The 20,139-nt window shown below is 43.4% G+C and overlaps 1 protein-coding gene across 1 annotated transcript in view; it reads right to left on the bottom strand.

The window, feature by feature from the left end:
* The window catches only part of ATP1A3 (ATPase Na+/K+ transporting subunit alpha 3), a 104,653-nt gene extending 94,438 nt beyond the window's left edge, over window positions 1-10,215 (bottom strand). Inside the window, exon 1 of the mRNA XM_075189571.1 lies at window positions 10,107-10,215. Within this exon, the coding sequence (XP_075045672.1) occupies window positions 10,107-10,199 (93 nt within the window). The 5' untranslated portion in view covers window positions 10,200-10,215. The remainder of the gene's footprint in view (window positions 1-10,106) is intronic.
* Window positions 10,216-20,139: the final 9,924 nt, after the last annotated feature.

Consider the following 20,139-nt stretch of genomic DNA (forward strand, 5'->3'; position numbering starts at 1 on the left):
CAGTTTAAAGATAAATGCTATGGAAAATTAGCTCTCCATTGAAAAGCAACACCAATTACTTTTTACGGTCACCCATTAAAAATCCTGGCAATTTTTAGGTTACAGTTTATTATCTCTGATCCTCACGTACTCCTAACATGTAATGTTTTCAGGATTTTCTTTTTCGCACACAGTTGAATTAATGCACTTTACGGTTACAGTGCTACATACCTTCAAATTATCACAATTTATGGCAAATTTGAAGCGACTGCCTTGCCTTCCCACCTGTCAGGACTTTTGCTCCCAATTCCAGCACAGTTGGCAGATTTGCCCTGCCAATGGGTGGCAGGTGCACCTGATGCTGATGCATGCAACGCTGAAAGGGTCTTTTTAGGGTGCGACGATGCATAGGGGCCGTCCACCACAGGGGAATTGGCACATTCCAACGTGCTGTGGCCACTCCCCGTGTGAATTGTGTCACACTCCGGGGGATCAGGCCATATACCCGATCCCCGGCACGCTTACCTGCTCCTGCCGTCCGCTCGCTCCGGGCTTCTCTCCGATTCTACGCATGCGCAGACCCATTCTATCAGTTTCCTCGGCCTCTCTCCCATTGACTGGAATTCTGGCTACAAAGTTTAAAAGGCACCTCCTCTGTATCCTCAGTGCCTGTTCTTTGTGTTGCTAGACGTGGCTCCCTTATTCCTGTTTTTCTGTAGAGCTGACACTCTACTACAAGTGCTTCTCCTCTGCTTCTGCTGACTTCTGAACAAACACTTCCTAAGTGTTTCCGCCACCATTCCAGTGGTAACCTGTTTGTCTGCAGAGCTGACACTCTACTACAATCCTGGGCCTTAGAGGGGTGGGACAGGGCTATTCATGTGTTGAGTGACAGTTGTTACAGCCAATTCCATGTGAGTAATATGAGACAGGGGCTGATTCTCAGGTACAACTATAACTCAGGGGCGGATCTAGAAAAATGCTGTACCCGGGGCGAGATAGGGGGGGGGGGGGGGGGGCGATTTAGGCCCCGCCCCTTTCTAACATCTTAGGCTGCTGACGGCTGCACACTATGTGCAGGTCCGTCCAGCCGTGACAGGCAGGGACAGTGTGCTGCCCGGCTGCTCTGATTGTGTTTTAAACACAGTCAGAGCAGCCGGGCAGCACACTGTCCCTGCCTGTCACGGCTGGACGGACCTGCACATACTGTGCAGCCGTCGGCAGCAAGTGTCTGCTAGGGGGGGCGATCGCCCCGATCGCCCCCCCCCCCCTGGATCCGCCACTGCTATAACTACTATAACTGGTACAGCACGGGATTATGAAAAATCTGTAACGGAGGTAGTTTGTACTGTACCCTGCTGTTCCCTGAAGCCCTAGGATTAAACCCAGAGTGATGCCCACATTGGGATTGTAAGTGCTACAGAATTTGCTGGTGCTACATAAATAAATGATGATGATGATGATGATGATGAAGACTGCTAGAGTGCTCACCCTAGAATCCCATTACCCACCAAACATATCACAATGCTGCTGTAGTTTCTGTGCTTCCCTGGTGACAGAGAAAATTCAGGGTTCAAGGGAAAAAGATGGTGTTGCCCGTAGCAACCAATTAGCCATTTGCTTTTATTTTTAAAACTGCACTAGAAGAATGATGGTTGTATTAGCAACTCTCCATTATTTCTTCAGTAAAACATTTAAAACAATGACCAGGTGACTTTATTTCATTTAAAGCACACTGTGCCCTGTGCAGCTAAATACCATCCAGGCACCCTATGCTTTATAGTATCTCTATCTTCATTGATTACTAGTGAGGTGCTGAGCCCCCCTGCCAGGAAAGGGAGTATTATTACTATGGCTTTCATTATTAACCAGTTCTGTGGGTTGCAAGTTATGTATTATATTGTGATTATTAATTAGATATAGAATAGAGCACACATTACTGAACTCTGTCAGGAGAAAATCCTCAGAGAAGTGTTCACATCCAGGAATTCATATCACGTGTTACTGCACCTAGACTTTATATACAGACAGCTGCAGTTATCTTACACAGAACGTCTCTCTAGACTGCATAACACTGCACTGCACCTCTCTGTACAGGAAACGTTTATCTGTACGTCCCACTAGGGTTGAAAATATGTATTTATAATAAATGAGTCACATTAATAAATGAAAAAATGTGTGTGTGTGTATATGTATGTGTGTATGTGTATATATACATATATATACATATATATATATATATATATATATATATATATATATATATATAGTGTGTATTACATTAGCATTTATTAAATATGATGTAGATAGTAATGAAATATACAATTAGCTCACAATGTTCAGTGTGCCCTAAATAAAACATTCAGCCCATAGCCTTTATGTAGTCACATATCTTCACATTGACTTGTAAGATATGTATAACTTACAGTAGTATGTATATTGCTCCAATATAATATTAATACTACTATAAAATGTACTGTTTCCTGGAGTCTGATTGTTATAGACCACCATTTAATGACTGCTCACCATACCTCGCAGCCTGGTCAATTGGAAAATCTGGACAAATTAGGAAATCCCCCCACACACACACCCCATCCTGTTCCACCCAAACCACTGACAGGCAGTCCCAGACACCGCTATTTTCCATGAGGTCACTTTCCTTTTGAGGTCCAAAAATCAGGACTGTTGGGGATTATGGCTCAACAACCTAGCTGGGTGGGTCTACCGTAAGGTGAGTCTATTGCAGGACCTCTCTCACAATTAGCCCTGGTGGTGATTGGAGACGAGCATAAGTAAATGGCCAATCATAATGCAACATAACCACTACATGTTTTACAGCAATTCCTGCAGGATAAAGGGGCATATATATTAAAGAGAAAATCCCTTTGGGCATCAAAACCACCCACGATATATACGTCAAGGGTTCACTGCCGGTGATGGCTCCGCTTGGCTTTTAGTTCCACTGGGTGCGTGTGAAACTGGCTAGTCTGTGCATATCCCCAAAGACTGGCCAGGCAAAGTGGTAAGTTCATCATACTTACCGTTCTGTCCGGGAGACTCCCGAATTCCGGGTAGGTCTCCCGCATTCTTGGGAGAGCAGGCCATTCTCAATGACGTAATTCTCGAAACGCGTCATTTTAGCCCTGCCCCACATCCATTCTCACACTTCACCTCCCCTCCGGGATCTTCCAGAGGAAAGAGTAAGAAGTCGGAAAGTAGAAAGTTTACCCTTAACACTTTAGGCTAATATCACTGAAGCAGCTGCCCCAGCAATATTTTATGGAGAAATTGCTCAATTGAGGGCAGTTTTTTTTTACAGAACGTCCTATATTAGTGGTGGGCAGGTCACCATGATATTTTGGAAGGGTTTCACAAGGGGTTGCCATGAGGAGGCTGCACATTATCTTTGCGGCTTAGCATCTCATTAGTGTCACATGGCCTAAACCGTAGGTTACCTAGCCAGACTAAGTGAGCTGGTGTACTATATAGACTGAGTGAGCGCACTGTTCTCTATTGCCTGCTTTCTTCTGAATTCTTCACTTCTGTCTGTCTCAGCTGTCTCTTCTGCTGTCTTGCTCGTCGTAGCTCCTCTCTGTGCGCTCTTCACAGAAAAAAACGGGCGTGATGACGACATTCAGTGCGAGTGCAGTGGGGAGGAGGGGAGGAGGGAGCCGGATTGCAGCGAAGAGATAAGATTTTTTTTGTTTTCTCTCTTCCAGGGCTCCGGGCCCTGCCTATGGGGCCCCTTATGCCCGTGAGGCCCCTGGGCCTCTGCCCAGCGTGCCCATGTGGAAAGACGGCCCTGCTGTTGTCCACCACTACTCTATATCATTATGCATCAGCAAAGAGACTTTCATGCTATAAAGCAGCTATTGGCGTCAGCAATTGAAAAGCAACAATCTCTCCCAGTAGAATTGAAGGTAAGTGGGGTGTGATAGGCAACACATAGTCTATCTTACAATACGGCAGTGAAGACGAGTCATTAGGTTAACACAGGTACCAGGGTAGCTAGAACAGGGCAGTTCTATTCATCTGCACACAGCTCATTAAACCAAATGATTAATGTAAAATATAAAAATGGGGCTCTGCAAAGAGAAACTGAAGTTCTTTACGGTACAAATCTGAAGATCAATATGTTCAATCCCTTCAACCAAAAATATCCACTTGCAAAATGGACTGTCGCATTCTTTTCCATGCTCGAGCAGATGAAGAGTTTCACAGTAGGTGAATATAAACGCTAAAAACCAATACCAATCAATTAGCTGCCCTCTTGCAGAGAGCAATGCTGAAGCCATATTACCTTACACTGTTACCGTTTGAATACCATATGCTCCCTGTTAGGCGAAATCTACACCGATGAGCAGGGTGTATGAATAAGCGACCATTAGATTTCATGCTGCTACTTATTTATATTGGCTCCAGCATAACCCCAACAAGTAAGTGTGGACTTAATCTTATATGTGATCAATATGATGTTCCCGATGTATGCAGCAAAATGATTGCTAACTTCTAAATTGCGCTGTGTGTTGCTTAGCAAATGAGCAAGATCAGATTTTACCGTATGATTTGCAAAACATGCAGCTCAAGCAAGCGCACATTGATATGATTACCGTATACAGACTAGTATACAATCTGTGACACAGGTCAGCCTTGGATGACTGCAAGCAATGTGCACCCTTTGAAGCAACTAAAACCTGCACAACAAACTCTATGAGAAAGTACGACAGAGGGGCTCAAACTCAGCCCTCAAGAGCTGCCAACAGTTCATGTTTACAGGATATCTTTAATCATGCACCGGTGAGTTCATCTATTCTCTGGGTCAGGATTTATATATAGTAGTGTGTAAATATTATATATATGTATGTATGTATACATACACATATATATATATATATTTATTTATTTATACTTGCCAACTCTCCCGGAATGCACGGGAGACTCCCAGGATTCCGGATGGGTCTCCCGGACTCCCGGGAGTGTATGGCAATCTCCCGCATCTGCCCACATCCTAGTGAAGTGGGCAGAAGTAGAGCCAAAATGCCACGATTCTCCGGGAATCACAGCATTTGGCCCCGTCCCCGCTGTAAAATGTAAAATATATTATATTCGTGGGTGTGTCCTGTGAACTCCCAGAGCTATTTCCATTTGCTAGTATGACTGGAGAAATAGCGAATGATGAGGGTCCAAATGTGACACCTCCTAAGGAGGTCGGAGAAGGTGTAGACAGAGCTGCAGGTATGCCTAACCTTGAGGTGAGGAAGGAACTGTTTGTTAAAGACCCCACCCTAATTAAAGCCAGAGAAAATGTGCAAGTTATTAATGGGGGGCCCGTAGAACCTGGTGACCGGCTTTCATAGCCACATGTAACAAGCTTTTGTACTAAATGACAAAAAGAGGTGGGGATGTGGTAGAACAGATTGTAGCTCCCCAGTCATATAGGAGAACCGTATTAGACCCAGTTCATGGTCACATCACAGCAGGACACCTAGTGGGCAGAAAAGATCACTGAGAGGATTCTACAGCGTTTCTTTTGGCTACGGGTGCATAAAGAGGTGCCTGAGTATTGTTCTTCCTATCCCGTGCCGGTATCATGCTCCCAGAACCCATTTCAGGTGCCCACTAGTGCCCATGTCTATTATAGAGGTCCCGTTTGACAGGGTAGCCATGGATCTCGTTGGGCCCTTGCTAAAGTCTGCTTGGGGGCATCATTATATCCTAGTAATAATGGATTATGCTTCACGGTATCCCGAGGCAATCCCTTAAATCTCAACCAAGACGATAACAAGAGCCCTGGTCCATGGCTTTAGCAGAGAGGGAAGGAATCCAAGGTTCTCCCTTTATGTCTAGAATCATGAAGGAAATGTACAAGTTGTTTAAGGTCATCACCTTAGGACATCTATTTACCATCCCCAGAGCTTAACCTCAGATCTCCCAACACAAAGCTGAATTCATTGACTGTGGTTGAATAGTAAAAAAAAAGACTTGCCGTGGCCCAGAGGAAGAGAGGTCTTGAAAGTATAGATAGTGGAATAATTGCCTTTTCAGGATGAATAGTTATTGGAAGCAAGGGTTAGCTTGCACAGACACTCAACGCACAGGGCCAGAAACTGGAATCTAAATAATATAATTGCATAAGAATTCAGAATAACTAGTTAGACAAGACACAGAAAATGACTCACAAAGGGCATTTGTAAAAAGCAATGTTCGCCCTTCTGTAGGGTTCTATTTTGAGAAGATATCTCCTTTGTATCATGACATTATCACTTTTACAAATTCCTTTTCCTATTCTCTGCAGTACAATACAATATTATATATTAGTTTCCCATGTACAGTGCTGTCAGGGTAATGCACTACATCTACATAACCCAAGGTTTGCTGTATATAGCAGACAGCTCTGTGGGGGCTTCAGTATCCCCAATATTTGTGCTGCCGCAGCCATTGACCGCATCTCTGCAAGGCACTTTTCAGTCATATAGTTGTGGAGGAGGGACGTTCCCCCTGTTCATTTTAAAAAGTTGGCTCCTATGTATCACATTGCTTCAGCTAGTCAGATTTCACTAGTCCCCAGAGTGTTGCACCAAATGTCACTGCAACAACAATTTCTCATGTGATCCTAGTTACTGGCAGTCAATTTCATCCTTTATTTTCTTTATACATGAAAAGGACACTCTCTGCTAGCGCTATCTAGTGGGCACATGTCAAACTGCACTGCATGTAGAGAGGAATGCAACCAGTCTTTCAGAGGTGACTGTCATTGGTCAGTTACTGCTGGCGTGTGTGTTGTATAGTTGCTTAATAAAGTTTTGCAGAGGAACAGGTCGTTTCACACAGGCGCAAAGTTCCGTTGATACAATGTTCGAGTTCTGCCATCCGTAGTTCTCGGTTCTAGATATGGGTATTGTACGAGTTATCAGTGCTGGTCACACCGACACGGTTTACTCCTACATAATTATTCCGATAATGAACAGAGCGACATAGAAAACATAACTACTTACCAGTAAAGAGACACAGAGGAAATCCGATGAGAGGACATCGCGACACTTCCAAATGACGTCATTTGCGTGCGCGACATTGTTTATGTTTGTTTTTAAAGCGGCAACGCACGGACTATGGTAATATTAATTTTATTCCTAACCCTAACCCCTAACCCTAACCCAAAGGTAATACTTACCTGGGTCCGTGCGTTGCCGCTTCAAAAGCCGAAATGTCCAAGTCGTGCACGCAACTGACGTCATTTGTAAGTGTCGCGATTTCCTGTCATCGGATTTCCTCTGTGTCTCTTTACTGGTAAGTAGTTATGTTTTCTATGTCGCTCTGTTTATTATCGGAGTAATTATGTAGGAGTAAACCATGTCGGTGTTACCAGCACCGATAACTCGATTACCACCGTTAGATATTTGTCCCTGGAAAGTCTACATTTTTCAAGAATGACCAATTGCTCAATATAATTTCACTTATTGTGCATATAACATGCAATTCTCACTTACTATTCCTATTTTCTTAGGTTTCTGGGTCAATCACTACTACAGGAGAGCATTTAAAATATAATAAAAATGGAATTTCAAAAGGATGAAATTCAGTGACCCCGTCATGATGGAGGTTGACCTGTTTGATGTCCGCACACATCTGGACCATGTGACGTGCTTACATGCATCTGCCCCTTGGCAAAATATTCCTGAAAACTCTGTTCAAATGTTGGTAACTATGGTGTGGCATGGGGTTGATTATGTGTGATGAATATATGTGTGTTTGGGACAAAATACATGTTAGTGTGTGTGAGGGGAGATCCCATGATTCTACATGTGTGTTATATGCATGTTCCATACTTGCGTGGTACAATGAAAATAGTTATATTTACTACGCAACACCGAACACAGAATTGAGTACTGTGAGTTAGTAAACAATTAGCACGTGCACACATGGTATATGAAAAAAAGTGAATACTTTGCATATAATCACAATGCCCACCATATACATATAACAGCCCCATCTTCATGATACACAGCCTCAAGTCACCTTATTCATTCCAATAACCCAAACAGTGAAAGGTTTTTTGGCTTGAGAAAGATTTTCCACTTGTCGAAACGCGTTGGTCTAATACAGAACTGCAGATTATAATGGGGACCTCATTGAACTGCGTCTCAGAACCACAAGTTCTGGTAGGAAGGGCTGCTTTCCCTGAATAAGGGGACCAGTTTACAAGAAACGTTTTATAATGTTCTTAAAATGTCTAATGTGAGTGTATAATAGTGAAGTAATTATAATTTAAATAGTGCATTATATGAGAACTTTCCTTTCTCTCCTTGTCAATGCAAATCATTTCAGAAACTATTATTGATAATGTTTGTTATGGGAGAAAGTGCCCTAATCCTCTTTAGGGGCCTGATTCATTAAGGATCTTAACTTGAGAAACTTCTTATTTCAGTCTCCTGGACAAAACCATGTTACAATGCAAGGGGTGCAAATTAGTGTTCTGTTTTGCACATAAGTTAAATACTGACTGTTTTTTTAGTGCAGAACACAAATACTTGATAGCTTATTTGTACACTGAAATTTAAAGTTGATGTTTGTGTGCTACATGAAAAAACAGCCAGTATTTAACTTATGTGCAAAACAGAATACTTGCACCCCTTTAGCACTTGGCTCCAATCACACCAATAATAACACCCCACTGGTGTTATTATTCACACATCTGCACGAGGGGCCAAAGTGCACCATAACCGAGAGGATATGAGTGGGACAGATTTGAGGGAGAAATTACCTCAGAGAGTGGCTGCATATAAAGCGGTCCTCAAGTTCAGAGAGCCTCAAGAAGGGGTGAAGGGGTCCCTATAATAATAAAGAAGAGCCCCTGAGAGAAAAAAGGGGGGACCCCAATAAAGAAGGGGGGGGGGTCGCTGCCAAAGCAGTGCGGAGCCAGTTAACAGTGAGGATCTGCCATATGGAGTCCCCATTTCTGGGGAGGGGGGGGAGGATGTAAGAGACCCTGTGGGGTGGGTGACTGCAGTATTTAATGTGAGGGGCAGAGAGGACACCAGAGAGGGTGTTATAGGCTGTGCTGGAGTGAGACAGGAGATGCATATTAATATTTATTTATTAGTTATTTCATACTTGCCAACTCTCCCTGAATGTCAGGGAGACGCCCTGAAATAGGGGTGATCTCCCTCACTCCCTGAAGAGTCTGGCATTCTCCCTGATGCTGAGCCAGTACAAGACGTGGTTGGCTTCGCCATCTGTGGCATGATGACACCCTTCAGAAATTGTGTCCTATGTCCATGTATTGATGCCTATGGAGGTGGCCATTTTCATGGAGACCAAGATTTAATCAAAGACTGACAGGTAAGGCAACATGACTTCAGTAATGGAGACAGAAATGCAAAAGACACTTCAGTCTCTAGAGATTCATTAGCTGCTTTTCTTTAGTTGTCTACTCTCCGGAATGTTAGGGAGACTCCTGCATTTCTGGGAGACCTCCCGGGAGAGCAGGGCAACCTCCCAGATCTCGCCCCCGCAATAGATAAGTGGTGGGGGCGGGGCTGTAATTTACCAAAATTGTGACAATCATTTAGGGGGCGGGGACAAAATGATGCGGTTCGTCAAGCCCCGCCCCCGCATACCCACCTTCCCCACAATCTCCCTGAAGCCAATAAAGAAAAGTTGGTTAGTATGGTTATTTTAATGTTCTTGGTAACTGGAGTGAAGCATTGTGTAAATAATGAGTTTATTTTTATACAGATGGGCTGCCGCCCTCTGCTCATTTATACTCAGGCCACAGAACTACCCCGCGCAGAGATAAGTGCATGGGAGGAGGTGTATGACCTGTCCATGCACCCCAGGAGCACGCGCAGTGACGGGGGGTTACACTGGTATATATGTACTGGGTGAAGCGCGTCATGTGACCAGACCAGGTGGGAGGGGCTTATATCCCTTCCCTCCTAAAGCTTTGATTCTGCTCTATCACAGCACAATATTCTGTTTAGCTTTAGTACCTCTTTTTGCAGCTAGTATCAAGGTTCCAGCATTGGTGGTGTTGTGATAAGTCCTTTATATAGGAAATAGTCTTATTACATTTGATTTATTGCAGTTTAGTGGCAGTAGATACTAAAGCCTGTCACTGAGGTACTGACCTGTATGTCTGATGGCGGCCCACTCGAGGGCCCCTCCTGGGGATCATCTTCCTCCATCGTTTCCAAGTTGGTCACAGCCCTTAAAGACAGCATGAGGGAGCAGATGGTTATTCTAGGCTGCACTTTCAAAGAGAGGGGCGGAGCCTCCTGGTAACAGTCTGTGCAGCAAGGAGAGGGGCGGAGCCTCCTTGTCACCGTCTGTGCAAGGAGAGGGGCGGAGCCTCCTGGTCACTGTGCAATAAGGAGAGAGGTGGAGTCTCCTGGTAACAGTCTGTGCAGCAAGGAGAGGGGCGGAGCCTCCTGGTCACTGTCTGTGCAAGGAGAGGGCCGGAGCCTCCTGGTCACTGTGCAGTAAGGAGAGGGGTGGAGTCTCCTGGTAACAGTCTGTGCAGTAAGGAGAGGGGTGGAGTCTCCTGGTAACAGTCTGTGCAGTAATGAGAGGGGTGGAGTCTCCTGGTCACTGTGCAGTAAGGAGAGGGGTGGAGTCTCCTGGTAACAGTCTGTGCAGTAAGGAGAGGGGCGGAGCCTCCTGGTCACTGTGCAGTATGGAGAGGGGTGGAGTCTCCTGGTAACAGTCTGTGCAGTAAGGAGAGGGGCGGAGTCTCCTGGTCACTGTGCAATAAGGAGAGAGGTGGAGTCTCCTGGTAACAGTCTGTGCAGCAAGGAGAGGGGCGGAGCCTCCTGGTCACTGTCTGTGCAAGGAGAGGGGCGGAGCCTCCTGGTCACTGTGCAGTAAGGAGAGGGGTGGAGTCTCCTGGTCACTGTGCAGTAAGGAGAGGGGTGGAGTCTCCTGGTAACAGTCTGTGCAGTAAGGAGAGGGGTGGAGTCTCCTGGTCACTGTGCAGTATGGAGAGAGGTGGAGCCTCCTGGTAACAGTCTGTGCAGCAAGGAGAGGGGCAGAGCCTCCTGGTCACTGTCTGTGCAAGGAGAGGGGCGGAGCCTCCTGGTCACTGTGCAGTAAGGAGAGGGGTGGAGCCTCCTGGTCACTGTCTGTGCAAGGAGAGGGGCGGAGCCTCCTGGTCACTGTGCAGTAAGGAGAGGGGTGGAGTCTCCTGGTAACAGTCTGTGCAGTAAGGAGAGGGGTGGAGTCTCCTGGTAACAGTCTGTGCAGCAAGGAGAGGGGCGGAGCCTCCTGGTCACTGTCTGTGCAAGGAGAGGGGCGGAGCCTCCTGGTCACTGTGCAGTAAGGAGAGGGGTGGAGTCTCCTGGTAACAGTCTGTGCAGTAAGGAGAGGGGCGGAGTCTCCTGGTCACTGTGCAATAAGGAGAGAGGTGGAGTCTCCTGGTAACAGTCTGTGCAGCAAGGACAGCAAGGAGAGGGGCGGAGCCTCCTGGTCACTGTCTGTGCAAGGAGAGGGGCGGAGCCTCCTGGTCACTGTGCAGTAAGGAGAGGGGTGGAGTCTCCTGGTCACTGTGCAGTAAGGAGAGGGGTGGAGTCTCCTGGTAACAGTCTGTGCAGTAAGGAGAGGGGTGGAGTCTCCTGGTCACTGTGCAGTATGGAGAGAGGTGGAGCCTCCTGGTAACAGTCTGTGCAGCAAGGAGAGGGGCAGAGCCTCCTGGTCACTGTCTGTGCAAGGAGAGGGGCGGAGCCTCCTGGTCACTGTCTGTGCAAGGAGAGGGGCGGAGCCTCCTGGTCACTGTGCAGTAAGGAGAGGGGTGGAGTCTCCTGGTAACAGTCTGTGCAGTAAGGAGAGGGGTGGAGTCTCCTGGTAACAGTCTGTGCAGTAAGGAGAGGGGTGGAGTCTCCTGGTCACTGTGCAGTATGGAGAGGGGTGGAGTCTCCTGGTAACAGTCTGTGCAGTAAGGAGAGGGGCGGAGCCTCCTGGTCACTGTGCCTGTACAGCAATGAGAGGGGCGGAGTATTGCCATGGATACATCCTCATCAGAGCCTGGCCTGTTGGAATGGTGGGCAGAGTGGGCACTGTGACATATGCAGGCTGCTCCTGATTGACTAGTGCACAGAGGGGGGTTCTGGGAAACGGGAATTCACCCTAAGTTGCCTATAGCAACCAATCAGATTCTAGCTGTCATTTTGTAGAATGCACTAAATAAATGATAACTAGGGGCCTGATTCATTAAGGATCTAAACTTAAGACACTTATACAAATATAAATTAATATATATAATTATATATTATATATTATATAATAATAATTATATATTATATAATATATATATTATTATATAATTTAAACAAATATCAACTTTAAATGTCAGTGTACAAATAAGCTATCAAGTATTTGTGTGCTACATGAATAAACAGTCAGTATTTAACTTATGTGCAAAACAGAATACTAATTTGCACCCCTTGCATTGTAACATGGTTTTGTCCAGGAGACTGAAATAAGAAGTTTCTTAAGTTAATATCCTTAATGAATCAGGCCCCTAGAATCTGATTGGTTGCTATAGGTAACATCTCCACTTTTTCTAACCCGCAGTTTAGTAAATATACCCCTAAGTATGCGCATGTACCTGTTGGAAAATCTTTTTTATTAAATCAGCCCCATAGTTGCATATTACACTTGAGAAGGGACGTGGGCAGAGCCAAAATTAGACCCCATGGAACCCTAGTCAAGATACTGGTTTGGGGCCCTCCTCCTCCAAAGAGATCGCACACCTGATACACACTGATCACTATACACAGGTCACACTGATATAACACACCTGATACATACTGGTTACTATACACAGGTCACACTGATATCACACACCTGATACACACTGATCACTATACACAGGTCACACTGATATCACACACCTGATACATACTGGTTACTATACACAGGTCACACTGATATTACACACAATGACATGTGCCGAGATGCCCACCATTTTTTCTCCCACATGCCCCTCTGCCCACAGGCGTTTTTCTCAAATGCCCCTTTGCTATCCACCAACTTTTCTCACACATGCCACCTGTGTTCACCAGTTTTTCCCCAACATGCCCCTCATCATCAGATTATTCCCCACAGGCCCCTCTTTTCACCAGTGTGCTCCACTTACCTCCTTCTTACCTGAATCTCCTCCATTGTTTTAAGCTACACAGGAAGTGTAAAATTTCCAGCAGCCACCAGCACTGTGTACCACGGGATTGTTGCTCCAATTTCAGTATGGCTGCGAGATCTGTGTTCTTCCATCAAGCCTTCTGGCGCCGACCCAGGGCTGCAATCTTAATTATGGAGTGACACCCATAATCTGGGTCTTGCTTCAGTTTTTATTGCAAAAATGAAAATATAAATGCATTTAAACGGCCAACAGAGAGTGGCACTGCCTAAAATATAATCCAGCCCCTGAGTGTAGGGCCCACTAATGAGACTTGGGCTTACCACTGTTTTAAAGCGGCCCACCATTCAGGCACAGGTGTGGCTAAATCATTTTTAAACACAATTGTGGAATTGTATTATAACCACTGCTGCAGAACAAGGCACACGGTTTGAGGGAGAATAGTCCATTTCTCAGAGGTGGGAAGTTATGGTGTTACAATCTTAGAATTCCACTTTTGTTTCACCGCTCTGCAAAATGCACTTTATTTGTAGATTAGTATTATACTGAACTTGTATTATGTCTGTAACAGAGTGGGAAGGTAATAGCTTACTTTGTAATAGCACTGCTGTAAAATGTCAAGGTGACATTGAACAATGTATTTTTTCTCCATGATTGCAATGGGCTTAGTGGTGCTTCTGGAATTTTTTTAAATAAAGATCACTTAAAAAAAATGTTGTAAGCGTTTCTCAGCCGTATATAAATGAGTCCGCTTTTAAAAAAGACCATTGAACAGATTTCAGAGCAAGTTTCTATATACATGAATAGTTGAGCTAAATCATGCTGAACTTTTGCAAGCATCGAGTCTTGCGGTGGGACAAGCAGCTTTGCAGAGGTGTGAGTTTCCACTGATGCAATCTCTGAGTTTCGCTCTTTTCTCTATCAGACTGCGGAATGGCCAATCTGCACTATAGTTGTCAGTTTGCATTTATAGTCGATCAATAGAGTTGGAACAATAATGTTAAATCATACTTGACGACATGCTATCTCTCCCCTCTGGGAGATCCCGGAGAGGGGGTGAAGTACGAGTTTGAAGGGGGCTGGCTGTTGTGAATGGCATCATTTTGGCCCCTGACCCCGCAAAGTCATCATTTCACCATGGGGCCATAATGACGCCATTCATGGCACATCTCATCATGGAGACCTCCATTCCACCCACTTCACTAGAAAGTGGGCATTATGTGGGAGAATGGCCTGCTCTTCCCTGAGTACTGGAGACCTACCTAGAAGTCGGGAGTCTGCTGGATATTCAGAGAGAATGAGCAAGTATGTGTTAAACTCAAACCCTCCTGCACAAGTACTCTGCATACATCAACCAAAGCACTGACCTGTTGCAAACAGCTGACGGGTTTTGTTTGTGGTACTGATACACATTGGGGTGGATGGAATCACTTATTGCCACAATTTATTGCAACTCGGCAATATTCAGCTGCCTGACAATACTTTCCTGGAGCGGTAAGGACTAGCTTAAAATTTCGCCAGTCCAGTCTCTGATTTGTAAGAATAAAGCAATCCTCAATCATTTTGATCCATTATCTAGCCGAAAACACTCAATTTCACCGACAAGGGGCTTTTCTTCCCAAGACAACTATGCCCCTTTGAACCTTCCATGGATGTATATTTGTAATTCCATATTTAGTCATTTTAACCACTCAAGACTGGGGACAGATTCTAGTTCCCGTGGATTTTAGTATGATGATTTGCTGATGTAACCTATTCTAGTTGACATGGATTTTATGAAGCAGCCCCACTGAGAATATCTTGAACATCCTGATAGGAAGTCGATAGATGGTCTCTCTTAAGAACAGACTAGAGGCCTCTCGTCTTTGTGTTGCATTCACCTGTCCCCCCCAGATTCAGTTCTGGTAAGGCAAGGGGTACTCATGGATTGTGAGCGAGAGGACCATGAGAGTGGAGGCCACAGTATAGGAGGAACATGGAGTGGGAGAGAGAGAGGTAGCAGTCAGCCTCACAGTCAAGAGAGGCACTGTGTGATGATCAGGTGTCAGAATGTCGTATAATGACAGAGGTGATTCAACTGTGAACTACAATTAAGTTTCTGTTACTAAGTAATTTGTTCCTGGGAGGGGAGAGACTGTATTTGTATAAAACTATTTCATTGTTTGTTCCATCATAAGATATCCTGGGGGTCTATTTAAGACCCTTCACAATTTTAGCCCATTAACCAACATCTCTTATTACCGATATATATATATATATATATATATATATATATATATATGTATGTATTAATTAAATGATGCCAGGAAAGATAATGTTAAATACAGTAATCTCAAATACCACCTATTCTTAAATATAGCTGTAGTCCTGCGAATTTGGCTTTATACATATGTGTAATATATATATATATATATATATATATATATATATATATATATATATATATATATATATATATATAAAGAGAGAGAGAGAGAGAGAGAGAGAGAGAGAGAGAGAGAGAGTGAGAGAGAGAAAGAGAGATAGATAGATAAGTATGGAGATAGAGATATAGATAAGTATCGAGATAGAGATAGATATAGATAGATATAGATCAGTGTTGGCTAACCTGTGGCACTCCAGGTGTTGTTAAACTACAAGTCCCAGCATACACTTCCAGCAATAAGCTGCTATATATTGGCAAAGCATGCTGGGACTTGTAGTTTCACAACAGCCAGGGTGTCACAGGTTAGCCAACACCTATATAGATATAGATATAGATAGATAGATAGATAGATAGATAGATAGATAGATAGATAGATAGATATAGAGATAGATATAGAGATAGATATAGATAGATGGATATAGAGATAGATATAGAGATAGATATAGAGAGATAGATAGAGAGATAGATAGAGATAGATATACATAGATATAGATATCTCTGAATGCTTAAAAACGTTGGGGAACATGTGATGCATTAATTCATGCATAACTGTACTAATGCACAAATGAAAATAACTAAATATAAGGCAAAATATCTGTGGGATAAAGCTATTGCATATTGTGAGCACCAAATTATCTTATAACCATACTTGCCAACTCTCCCGGAATGTCTGGGAGACTCCCGCATTTTGCTCGAGTCTCCCGGACTCCCGGGCGAGTGTGGCAATCTCCCGAATTCTGCCCACTAGTGAAGTGGACAGAATTAGATCCCAAACGCAGCGATTCCCGGTGAATCACGGCATTTGGCCCCGCCCCCGCTGTTAAATGACACGTTTGCGTCATGCCGTCACAGCGGGTGGGGCCAAAATGACATCATTTTGGCCGTCCCGCCCCCCTCACGCCCCCTTCCACTGGCTGGCTCCCGGAAGGGAGCTGAAGAAAGTTGGCAAGTATGGTTAAAACCGATCACTGATACAGTGTATGACCAATATACATAAGGCACTGATAATTAATGATTTGCTGCATTCTCAAGACCATCGCTTCAGCACACACAATTGCTTCCACTATTAAGTGTAGGTGACAGGTGCTCTTTAAAACTAACTTAAATATTCCAGGCAGTACTTCTATATCTATAACGGGCCTGATACCAGGTATATACCACTTGTTCATCGGGTATCATGCCTGACGACTAGACCTACAGTCAGTAGTCTGAATAACTTGCAATTTAAATCCACTCAGCCAATAAATGACTTCCCTTGAAGTATTTTTCTTGCTTCTGTCAACGGCTGATATGATAAAACACTTTGATGCTGTTAATAGCTAAAATTGGTCAAGTACTAAGCAATCAGTTGACCTAAGAGAATAAAGCAGTCTAGGGTTATATTGAAAAACAATGAACGGCCAACATAATCAGTATGCTTTAACTTACTGGTGGTTGTTTCAAGTTCCAGTAAGGCATTTATAATGTACAAGTCCAAAGGTGAAATTAAGAGATGATGGAGAATAAAAATCCTGGTGTAGTTGTGAAGAAAAGACAGAAAGTCAGGCTGCAACATGACAGCGTATAATGAGTTTTAGATACAAGCAGTGCTGGAATTGAGCTGGTATAGGGACTATGCCATATCGCCACTTCTACTGCCTTCATTGTAAAACTACCATATTCCATTACGTTGCATGTTCCATACAACCACTTCTAAATTTCCATTTCGACCACCGGCTACAAGGACCGCTGCTAATAACTGTAATATGTAACCAGTACTATGCAAATATTAACTTATACTAAAGGTTCCACTTACCTTTTCTGATAGCGAGCACAGTAAATGAGTAAATGTCACTTCACAGTATATTAATATTAAACATTTTAGCCCGCAGAGCTGATCTCGTATTCAGGAATCACCTTTACTCTTCTGTCATTCTTTAAAATGCTATCCCCTTCCTGTAATTATATTCTCAGAACTTGAAAACTAACAGACTATATTCCATAATTACCGAGGACATGGTATCAAGGCGCTAAATGTACGGAGATTTTATACTTCATATTGATATAACAAATTCAAATGACCTCACCAGTACTTTTATCCACAGCTAATCTCCATTATATGCCTTGAAAAGTTCCATACAATGTAAATCACCTTCTTTCAAGACCCTTTCTATTAAAACAAGCCACAGTGTAGTCACATTACTTAACAACACTCTACTCTTAGGGGGGTATTTAGTTGTTAGCAAGTTGTTTTTTTGGTTTTTTTTTTAAGACGTTAAGTCATTTTAATGCTGTTTTTTTTTTTATCATTTTCGAGCAGGTTAACTTTACCCGTGATTCAATTCCATTTTTAACACTCAATTTGTTCATGAAACGGTCCTCTCGCGCACCAGTAGAAGGTCTATTGAAAGTATAGGGTGTGCGAGAGGCAGCCGCGTTAAAAGCTATTCAATTGTTTTTTAACGCTGTGCGTTAAACAGGCCAATATGCTGTTTTATCTCGCACCTCTTTGGGGTGTGTTAAAAATAAAAAACCTCTGAAAAGTATTTGAAATCGTGTAATAATGTGAAAAAAAAGTTAAACTTATGTTTATCACTAATTCCTAACATGTGTAAGTCGATTTTCTTTTGAAAAAATAATGAAATAAAAAAATAAAAAATAAAGTCACAAATTAATTATATTTAAATATTTATATATGTTTTTGGTACAAATATGAATGTAGTAATGTGTTTTGACATGATATAGATGATTCTATGGTTAAAAAAAAATAGTTCAATTAAAAAATATGCTAAAGAAAGTACTGTAATGTAGATATTATCAATGTGTAATGCAATCTAATGTATGAAAATGTATGCAAAACCTTTTATTTGTGTTATACATGACCGCGTAAAACCACCCTTCACTCCCCTAAAAACTCGCAAACACAATGATTAACGTGCGGGCGCAGCGTGCCCTCTTTTTCAATTGAATTGCACAAGTTTTCGCACTGTGCTAACTAAAAACGGTCGGTATTGCAGTTAAAAACCCGCGGGTGATTTTTTTTTTTTTACCAACGCAGGGAAAAAACCAAACTTGCTGACAATTGAATACCCCCCTTATTGAGATCACTGTATTTTTGTTGCAGGTTGGAGAGAGAACTGTTTTCTGTGGACAAGACTGTAATACTTACATGTTGGAACAGTCGTTCAGGCATCATACTGAGATCACATGTCAATCATTTCATATTTCTGGGTTAAATAAATAACATGGACCGTAGACATCAAATTCACTAGTGGGTGTTGTTGATTCCCAATGCCTTTAAGTAGCATAGGAAGCGTACATATGACGCCGAATATAAAGTGTTTTACTAATGTCAGTCTTAAAAAAGTAAAATATATTAAAGTTCATTATCATACAACACCCTATGCAGCTGAACGCGATATGTCCACCAATGGTCATGTCTCCTAATTGTGACATTTCCTGTTCAGCTACATAGGCCACTCTATGGCTAGGAAGCCTGTTAAGATATTGTATGTGTTTTTTGAAATAGAAAAGGGGCCTCATATATTTCTAAGCCCCCACCTTACCCCACAGTAAATACCTATGTGTATAGATATGGTGAGTGGTGAAGGGCATCTAAACACTATTATTTGTGTATGGCAACTCTCTGCTGTTTGCGTCCACTACTGGGCGCAACTGAAGACTACCTGTCCAAGACATTTTCATAAACCAACCCAGATATGTATGGTGGACTCTGATGTCTCAGCAGTGCGCATTAATACAGATATTGTATGTCCCAGGGTCTCTGGTATTAATAGCCAGGCACTGACCATCAATAGCTTTATGGTGGTGTGGTCACTACACACTGATACTATGGTCATACTTGCCAATGACTCCCTGAAATAGGGGTGATCTCCCTCACTCCCTGAAGAGTCTGGCATTCTCCCTGATGCTGAGCCAGTACAAGACGTGGTTGGCTTCGCCATCTGTGGCATGATGACACAGTTCAGAAATTGTGTCCTATGTCCATGTATTGATGCCTATGGAGGTGGCCATTTTCATGGAGACCAAGATTTAATCAAAGACTGACAGGTAAGACAACCTGACTTCAGTAATGGAGACAGAAATGTAAAAGACACTTCAGTCTCCAGAGATTCATCAGCTGCTTTTCTTTAACACATAGTTGCCTACTCTCCCGGAATGTCCGTGAGACTCCCGCAGTTCTGGGAGACCTGTTCTGTGGTGGGGGGGGGGGACTTAATGACTCAAATATTGTGTCATCTTAGCCCCGCACCCTGCTCTAATTGGCCAAAATTATGAAAATCGTTTAGAGGCGGTGACAAAATGATGCCATTCGTCAAGCCCCGCCCCCACACTCCCACCTCCCCCGGGATCTCCCTGAAACCAACAAGGAAAAGTTGGCAAGTATGACTATTATCTCATAATGTGATGCTTCTTCTCAAAGATAATGTTTGTGGGGCCTATTTAGCAAGCCCCTAAATGGCAGTTTACGGGGGATCACCGTAAATTTAAGTATCCCCTCCATTTATAACTAAGGGATCGCAGCAGATATCAGAGATATCTATGTAGAACCGTTCTGTGTTACTATTGAGACCCGGAGGAGGACTTATTTTCGATAATTTACACA

This window comes from Mixophyes fleayi, chromosome 11 (genome assembly GCF_038048845.1).
Source record: "Mixophyes fleayi isolate aMixFle1 chromosome 11, aMixFle1.hap1, whole genome shotgun sequence".
NCBI lineage: Eukaryota > Metazoa > Chordata > Amphibia > Anura > Limnodynastidae > Mixophyes > Mixophyes fleayi.